Source organism: Alexandromys fortis, unplaced genomic scaffold (genome assembly GCF_014885135.2).
Source record: "Alexandromys fortis isolate MF-2015 unplaced genomic scaffold, M_Fortis_MF-2015_v1.1 scaffold_11, whole genome shotgun sequence".
Classification (NCBI taxonomy): Eukaryota; Metazoa; Chordata; class Mammalia; order Rodentia; family Cricetidae; genus Alexandromys; species Alexandromys fortis.
Genome location: NW_026067912.1, coordinates 18,324,697 through 18,334,085, shown reverse-complemented (window position 1 = coordinate 18,334,085; position 9,389 = coordinate 18,324,697). Strand labels below are relative to the sequence as shown.

At 36.6% G+C, this 9,389-nt stretch overlaps 1 protein-coding gene across 1 annotated transcript; it reads left to right on the top strand.

Moving 5' to 3' along the window:
• Positions 1-4,068: 4,068 nt before the first annotated feature.
• LOC126499356 (keratin-associated protein 19-5-like) lies at positions 4,069-4,257 on the top strand. The gene has a single exon (XM_050138514.1). The coding sequence runs from the start codon at positions 4,069-4,071 to the stop codon at positions 4,255-4,257; it is 189 nt and encodes a 62-aa protein (XP_049994471.1).
• The last annotated feature ends 5,132 nt before the right edge of the window (positions 4,258-9,389 follow it).

Sequence of the window (9,389 nt, the reverse complement as noted above, 5' to 3'; positions counted from 1 at the left end):
TATATGGAAGCTGTAAATGACACAATTATACCAAATTTGTACTCAAAATCAACATGTTGTAAGTAAAAGCACAACCAAAGAAAGCAAGTGGTATATGCATACGGACGTTTTAATAGTCATGAGGACAAATCCTCACATATTGTTAAAATCAATTACTGATGTTTTAAAGAATATAATTATAAGTACACACACACATACAAGACTGGCTACATTATCATTGAAGATGCTAAAATAGTTTTCCGTTTCAAACCTCATTTCCGCACCCTCAGCTATTCTGGCATCAATTTTTGCTACCTGGGATATGACTTTGGGAATTAGTGGCTCATAGCATGAGAACATCAGTAGTGGGGCAGTTTCTTCAGACCAGATATGACACTGGGTTGGTGCTTTTAGAAACTGTTATTTCACTTTTTTTTTAAACTAGAAAGCACTGGACCTTTGGTCTCTGCTCTCGAGTTAGGATCTAAGATTGTTGAGAGAATCATCCATTAGAAAAATCCAGGGTCTCTGAGGTTCTATTGTATCCAATCCATCTTCTAGTTATAGCAGGCAGAAAAGATGAATTATGCACTTACAAGCTTGTTGGCGTAAGATTTAAGAGCTGTCGGTGTACATACAGCTGTTCAATAGTAATTTAGAGTTATTCCATAAATATTGGATATTTTAACACAACAGTTATTTCTCTTTTCACTCTCAAGATAGTAATTTTTCATCTGAAGTTTCTGCAGTATACTTTACATTGGGAAATATCTCTATAATCATTTTCCATTAAATGTGTTTAATGTGGCATTGCAATGTGGTCCTAACTTTAGTCATATATCTTATTGTTCATCCTTCTTATAGCATTTGTGATAAAGGCAATTGTTTTTCTTCTGAGGATACAATTTATTCTTATTAAGTCAATGGAAAATAAATATCATAGCTGAAGTTCAAGAGACAGAGAGCTATAGCTGGTCTTTTCCAGAGCCTCATTTACTCACTTTCAGTCCCCAGAAACCTATCAATCATCACTGAAGGTAGTCACAAGGCATTTAATGTGTCATAAGACTTGCTAAAGTCTTAATAAAAATTATGTTGATGTGAGCTCTACCTTACAACAATGGCTTTTGAATACTATAACCGCTGATTTCTAGTTATTAATAGTCCTGAAATTAATTTATTTGACCAAGTGACCTCTAGTTAATACCTATATCATCTAAATCACTATAAGGAAATATATATCAAGCAGAAATATGAAGCTTCATAATGTAACACTGAACTAAATTCTAGTAATCTTCTCAGAAAGTCCTTAGTACTCTCTTTTAGCTAGCTATCTTTTTTTGTTTGTTCTTTTGTTGGTCGGTTGGCTTGAGACAGGCTTTCTCTGTGCAGCTTTGGAGTCTATCCTGGAACTAACTCTTGTAGATCAGGCTGACCTCGAACTCAGAGATCTGCCTGCCTCTGTTTCCCTAGTGTCAGAATTAAAGGCGTGTGCCACCACTGCCCAGATTGCCTAACTATCTTAATGTATGATATGCATAATATCATCTACTTATTTATTTAGCTATTTTGGCAATTTTTTTTCAAAATTTTATGGAATGATACATCCTCATTTTAATGGTCTTCTTAAAACTCTTCTGGAAAAAATGCACAATTATTAGGCCATACTTCTCACACATCCTTTGCTATATTTATCTCTAGTTATATTTTCTAATACCATATTTATTGATAAATTTGTATTTTAGACTTCAATTTTACTTGGATCTTGCATAGTGAATTTATAAATTGGGTTTTTTTATTGGTTTGCGGATAATTAATATTTTTTTCTCTACATTACATAGTTGATAAAGTTTATCACAAAAGTAATGCTAATTTGTGGTTTTCTTTTCTAGAAGTTTTCTTTTTAATCCAAATTGAATTTTAAGTGATTCATTGTTTTAGGATTTCTGTGTCTTGCTTCAGTTTTAATCAATCCTTTTTGATAAATGACCAAGTTATCACATGCAGTATGAGTGTATTTCAGCAAGCAAATCATTAAAGAAAATTTGATTTTTTTTCATATTTAGCATTAAGAGAGCCTTTGGTGGCCTGGGGAGATGGCCAGTTGGAAATTGCCTAGTAAGCAAGCATGAGGACCTGAACCTGGATACTCTGCACTCACTTTAGAAGAAGGGCATGGTGGTGTGCACCTGTAACTTTAGATCTAGAGGCAGGGAAATCTAGCAGCGTTCTTGGCACTCACCTGCCACACACTCTAGCCAATTGCTAAGTTCTGTAAGAGTCCCTCTCTCAAAAATAAAAATAAGATGGTACTCATGAAATCTCTGTCTCCGTCTCTCTCTGTCTCTGTCTCACTCTCTCTCTCTCACACACACACGTGCACACGTAAAATTATAAAAATTCAAAGAGAATTTGGAAATCCTAGGTCTTATTTATTTCTTGTTGAATTCATTAAGCTTGTGGTGAGGTCATTAATAATATTTTTCAGTGATTAAAAATATGCAAACAACTAGCCAATTGATAAAGTTTGATGGAATCCCAAATTCCAAGTTTATGCCCTTATTTACTTGTTTACGTTCATTACAGGAAATTTATTTTTGTTCAAACACAGCTTAATAAAAAAAAGCAGAACAAAACAAAATAAAGCAATAACAAAGGATCATGCAGAAAGTCATAAAAAGCAGAATGTGCTTTTTAAAACCAAATCAAAATAGAGGAGCTACTAGAGATTAATAACAGAGACGGGCGTCCTCGGACTTAGTTGCCTAATGATGCTGTGAGCTGAGAGTCTAATGGGGATACATCATAGTTTTCCCCATATAGTTACCAATTCTTTTTAATTTCACCATTTTGTCTTCATTTTATAAGCCTTGAAGGACTACAAGTTTAAAATTTTTATGGAAAATCTAGTATCTAGTATATAATTTCACAAATGGTGTGTTGCTAAACTTAGTGATGCTAAAGTTAGTGAGTAGGTCAAAGTTACCTGCACATAAGTGGTCAGACAATGAACTACAGAGATGAGGGTGGCAGTTCAGGGCAAACTGAAAAGGAGATAGAGAAACAAAAGCGCTGACTAGTGCCAGTGAAAGGAAACCAAAGACACAGTACAGTCTTCTATCGGCATTCTTCTGGTGTGCACTGGGAGGTAAGGGAGAAGAAAGGAAGCTGCAGGAGTCGTGAAAGGGAAATCGCATGTGCACAGATGAAGAACTCCAGGAAGAAATCAGCTGAGGCAGTGAAACAAGCAGGCAGGTGTACTTGCACATTGAGTAGGACTTTGAACAATTTCAGATAGAAGTTCTGGGATTTGAAATAAAACCCACACTGACTCTGGTAAATCTTGTTTAGAGGAAACCTATCACATTCTTGATTTCTACAAATGCTTGTTTTATATTTTACAGCCAAAAGATATGGAGCTGTTATGAAATAAAACTATTACAAAGGTTATTGACCTAAAATGTGAAATTCAATGTAGTTTTCTTTTTGTGCTTCTAGGTCTAAAATACAAATAAGGGGATGGAGTCTCTGTGAATTAGAGTGTTTTCATAGAACACAAATTGAGGCATTTTCAAAACTGTTCTTTTTGATAAAAGGGCTTGCTTTGTGGTAAGTATGAATTTGACAACTGTGTGCTGAACAGATAGACATGGGTGTAGTTGGAGATGAAGTTATCAATTTGGGAGCTAATGGAGCAGAAATACCTAATTATGCATCCAAGTATTCCCAACAGATGTAGCTTATATAATACTCTTGGTAATAAGCCATTTTATTCAGAGTTTGGTGTGTGTATTTTGGCTAGTCAACCGTTTCTTCTCATAAAACTAAACAATAACTTCAAGGACATTCTAAATAGAACATTAAGCAATCTCAAGTACTTTAATGAGAATGAGGGCCTCTGCTTGTCAGGAAATAGCAGAGGAATGAGTTGCCACATTACAAGTAACGTCTCTAGTGACACAAAGGGAGGTATGTGCATGACTTGTCACCTGCCCCTGCAAAAGTAGAAAAACATGTCCTACACCTTATAAACTCAATATCTCAAGATCTGTGCCTGAACAAGAAACCGAAACTACCACTCTTGAAACCATGAGCTACTACCGCAGCTACTATGGAGGCCTGGGCTCTGGCTACCGAGGCTTTGGGAACCTGGGTTGTGGCTATGGCTGTGGATGTGGCTTTGGAGGCTACAGATATGGCTCTGGATATGGAGGCTATGGCTATGGCTACCGCCGTCCAATTTACTATGGAGGATTTGGATTCTCCCGCTCCTACTGAAATGTTTTCCCGAGGAACCAAAATCTTAAATATAAGAACATTACTCCAGCCTCATGCAAGGACTAAATTAAACAAACACATTGAGAAACAGGTCAAGCAGAAAACAATTTACGTTCTAAGAATGTATATCATCTTATAATTCTCCATATTGTGTTCCAGTATTTCTCTGCTGTCATTTCTTAAAAGTTGACACATTTTGATGCTTTGCAATAAATTATCCTAACTTATCATTGTGTGTGTGTGTCTTATATTAATGCATTTTTGTACCATGCTTGGTAATATACTTGACAAACTTTGTTCAGTATTCACACAAACATCAGCTTAGATTAAATAGGAAAGAACTTATAAAATATGAAATGAGGGGCTGAAGTAATGTTTCTTCTTCTTTTTTTTTTTTTTTGTTTGTTTTTTTTCGAGACAGGGTTTCTCTGTGGCTTTGGAGCCTGTCCTGGAACTAGCTCTGTAGACCAGGCTGGTCTTGAACTCACAGAGATCCGCATGAAGGAGTTAATTGTATAACACTTGAAAACTGAGTTTAAATCACTATGGCCTACATGAGATCTAGGTACAGGGCACATGCCTGTAGTCACAGTGATGGAATGGGGGCGGCGTGAAGAGAGGCTCTAGAGCAGTGGTTCTCATCCTGTGAGCCTCGAATCCTTTGGAGAGTCAAATGACTAACAGGAAACACAGATAATTTGCATTATGATTTATAATAGCAGCAATATTACAGTTATGTAGTAGCAATGAAAAAATTATGATTGTGGTCACTTGAACACAAGGAAATGAATTAAAGAACCAAAACATCACCAAGGTTGGGAAACACTGGTGTAGAGTTTGCTGGTCAGCCTGCCTGGCCAAACCGAACAAAACCAAGCATAATAAGGTAGGGTAAGTTTCTCATTCTATGAGAAACCTTGTTTCAAGAGAACAAGGCAGAGAGTGATAGGGTATTGCTGTTTATGTCTTCCTATGATGTCTGCAAATGTGCAAGTGAGCAAATCCTCCAACACACACTACATGCACACACACATGCATACAGACAAAATAATTTATATGATAAAGTACAAATATCATAGTAGCGTTTTGTAGTTATACTTAGTTGCCTATGAAGAATATGCTGCACTATATATTATATACACTATATGTCCTATAATGTGATAATTATGCCTACGCACAAGTCTCCTACTAAGCCATGGCACTGAATTAAAAAGAATGTTTTTTAACAATGTATTTGGTATCTGCATTAATTTTTGATAGATTCTTACAATGTATTCTGATCATATTCATTCCAACTAGTCATGTTAAATTCTTCCAGAGCCATCCACTTCCATAATCTCCAATTATTAAAAAAAGTACGCCATAGACTAAAATTTTGTTGTCCACCTGTTTTGGGTATGGGGCAGTACAGCAAGGTTGACTTACCAAGAACTAAACCCTTAAAGAACAATGATTTCTGAGTTCCTTGTTCGTGCTCTCTCTTCTTCTGCTCCTGGTTTGGACCTTGAGTTTTCAGTCCAGTGCTCCAATGTGGGTCTCTGTCTCTGTCTCCTTTCATCGCCTGATGAAGGTTAATATTCAGGAGGATGACTATATGTTTTTCTTTGGGTTCTCCTTCTTATTTAGCTTCTCTAAGATCACGAATTATAGGCTCAATGCCCTTTATTTAGGGGGTGCACCCACACACTGAGACAATGGGGATGTTCTCTCGGGAACTCACCGAGGCCAGCTGGCCTGGGTCTGAAAAAAGCCAGGGATAAAACCGGTCTCGCTGAACATAGTGGACAATGAGGACTACTGAGAACTCAAGAACAATGGCAATGGGTTTTTGATCCTACTGCACGTACTGGCTTTGTGGGAGCCTAGGCAGTTTCGTGGATGCTCACCTTACTAGACCTGGATGGAGGTGGGTGGTCCTTGGACTTCCCACAGGGCAGGGAACCCTGATTGCTCTTTGGGCTGACGAGGGAGGGGGACTTGATTGGGGGAGGGGGAGGGAAATGGAAGGCCGTGGTGGGGAAGAGACAGAAATCTTTAATAAATGAATAATAAAAAAGAACAATGATTTCTTCTTTCTTAGAAGCCATCATTAATCCATAGTTTCTCAGTTAGAAGTGGGACTTCATGATCTCACAATCAGTAGGTTGGTGACTGACTTGATCTCGCTGTGTAGGCAGCAATAGCTATTGGTAGTTCTTGAGTAAGAGGGTCTGGTCATGATAAAAAAAAAAAAAAAACCACTCTGTTTCTCTGCAAATCTTTCTGTATTTTGGCTCCTAAATTTTTTCCATTCACTCTTTGCCAGAGACCCCTAAAACTTGGAGTGAGGATTGGGATACAAACGTTCTGTTTCTGACTGAGCCACTCCACTACTACTTATTCTGCACTTTGACTGGTCATTGAGACTCCTTTCTCAAGTGATTTTAGATTGTGTCAATTTGATAATTAAATCTAATTTTGACAATAAAAGTGTAACTTTTTACTTTATTCTCTGAATCTACTGACAAGATCAACTGAAGAAGTGGTTAAATCCTAGAAAAAATTACTGTCTCTTGGGAGTGATATGCTTACTGAAAAGAAATAGCAATATTTGATGAACTGAGAATTAAAGTTTGTTCTTATTAGTATAGACACATTTAGTTATTTTCCCAAGGACCAATAGGATATTAATTCAATATCAACATCATGACATGTAAAACTTTCTAAATATTATTTTCTTTGTTAAATATTTGAATTGGGGGCTGGAGAGATGGCTCAGAGGTTAAGAGTACTGGTTGCTCTTCCAGAGGTCCTGAGTTCAGTTTGCAGCAACCACATGGTGGCTCACAACCATCTGTACTGAGATCTGGTGCCCTCCTCTGGTGTGCAAGCATACATCAACAGAATCTTGTATACATAATAAATAAATCTTTAAAAAATATTTGAATGGGAAAATTAAATTCATATAATACAAAAGAGAGATTAATATTTGCAATTATGAATTTTTTAAAGTTTTATATCAGGGTAATCTGTCTTAATAAAAGTACTGTAATCATCCTTATCTTGAGAATGTGAGATGGTACAGTGTTCATACATGCAATAAAGTCAGATGCATGATGCTGGCATTGTGATATGGCATTAACCATACAAGGATTCCATACTGTGAGATTCCATAGCAATTGTCCTAATGACTGAGATGGGTAAACAGCTAACTGGTCTGTAGCTTTATACAGCTTAACAAGGGGATATGCCAGATATGAAGACAATGAATGGAGTCAAAGTTAATGTTATCTACAATAGTGAACAATTTGAAGTTTATGACACTTCTGGAATTATTTATTTATTTATTCATTCATTCATTCATTTATTTATTTATTTTTAAGATCATGGCTAGTTTTTATTTATTTATTTTTGTTTTTATTTTTTATTTATTTATTANNCCCCCTCCCCCGATCAAGTCCCCCTCCCTCATCAGCCCAAAGAGCAATCAGGGTTCCCTGACCTGTGGGAAGTCCAAGGACCTCCCACCTCCATCCGGGTCTAGTAAGGTGAGCATCCAAACTGCCTAGGCTCCCACCAAACCAATAGGTGCAGTAGGGTCAAAAACCCATTGCCATTGTTCTTGGGGTCTCAGTAGTCCTCCTTGTCCGCTATGTTCAGCGAGACCGGTTTTAACCCGGGCTTTTTCAGACCCAGGCCTTTTAATTGTTATTTTTGGATCAAAGTTGAATGTAGTTCACTGGCCATTGAAAGTTGTAAGAGAGACAAGTACAAACAATTCATCAAATGTCATGCTTACATGCTTATCATGTCATTTATCACCTCATACAATATACTTAAGAGCAAATGAAGATGAAATACACTGATAGTTTTGTGCTCTTTTGATATCAGAAACCATTGGAACTCTTTTTAAATTCTGAATATGTGTATGCATTTAGCAAATTATACAAGACAGCGAGAGGCACAATGCCTACTTGTAAGGACTAGAATCTGGAATATATTCAGTACTTATTTATACTACTGCTCTAACACAGTAGATAAAAAGCACAGAACAGGTAAAGGGAGCATGGAACTGTTACGGTGAAACTGTACATATAAGAAGTAAGTGAAAAGAATAAGCTATATTGAATAAAAACAGAGGGCTTCCAAAATTTTATTTCACCAAATATACAGACTGTGAAGGGACGTGGAGTGGGTGATACTAGGAAAATTATATTAACATATATATCAGTTAAGTTTCAACCACTGACTGCAACAAGTGATGATCTGGCTGTGGAGCAAGGGAATGCCTATTGCTGCCAGGACTGAAAATGAATACAGCACAGTAGGAAGACTGTGTGTCAATTTCCTGCACAGCTAAACATATTCTTTAGACAACTCAGCAATTTTCCTTCTTAATGCTTACCCAGATGAGCTTTATGTGCAAATGAATATATGAACAAAAGATTTATTGAAGATGTTTTCATGGTTAACAAAAGTATATAACAACAAACATTTCTTTTAAAGTAAGTAGATAGGCAAACTTATATTCATGAGTGGGGATCATAGCTAGAGATAAAACAGAAATGGCTTATAAGGAAGGAAAGGAAGACCCCTAAAAAAGAGTTTGGCTAAATGAAGAAGTCATGGTGAAAAGGTTTGATGCTATATGACTCTGCCTATATGATATTCTGGAAAAAATAAAGAACCATAAACAACTATAAGCAATAAAAACTCAATATTTTCCAGAATATTGTGAGGTGTGCTGAGTGAAGACTGTATGAAAAACAGATTGCTTTTAGCTCAGTGAAAATATTTTATATGATATTGGGTTCATGTTTGCATGACTCCATAAACTTGTCAAGGCCCACAGAAATGCAAACTATAAACACAAACTCTGATTGAACTGTGAGATTTGGATAATGGCAGTCTGTCACAATTCCCACACCCTCTGCGATGAGTGCGCAATCATATTGAAATCTGTTTACAGAGGATTACTACTATGTGTGTTGGGGGAGGTAATGAGGACTATTGTGTTTATACTCATTATTTTCTGAAATGTAAAAGTCTCCCAAATATAAAGTTGATTGAGAAGCAAAAGAGGCACATGGACTAATCTTATAAATGGCTTAAGAACTGGTAGTTGAAGAAGGTCAACACTAGACAATAGGATT

Bases quoted from the DNA above. Each gene is read 5' to 3' on its own strand.
- LOC126499356 (XM_050138514.1), top strand. From the start codon at position 4,069: ATGAGCTACTACCGCAGCTACTATGGAGGCCTGGGCTCTGGCTACCGA.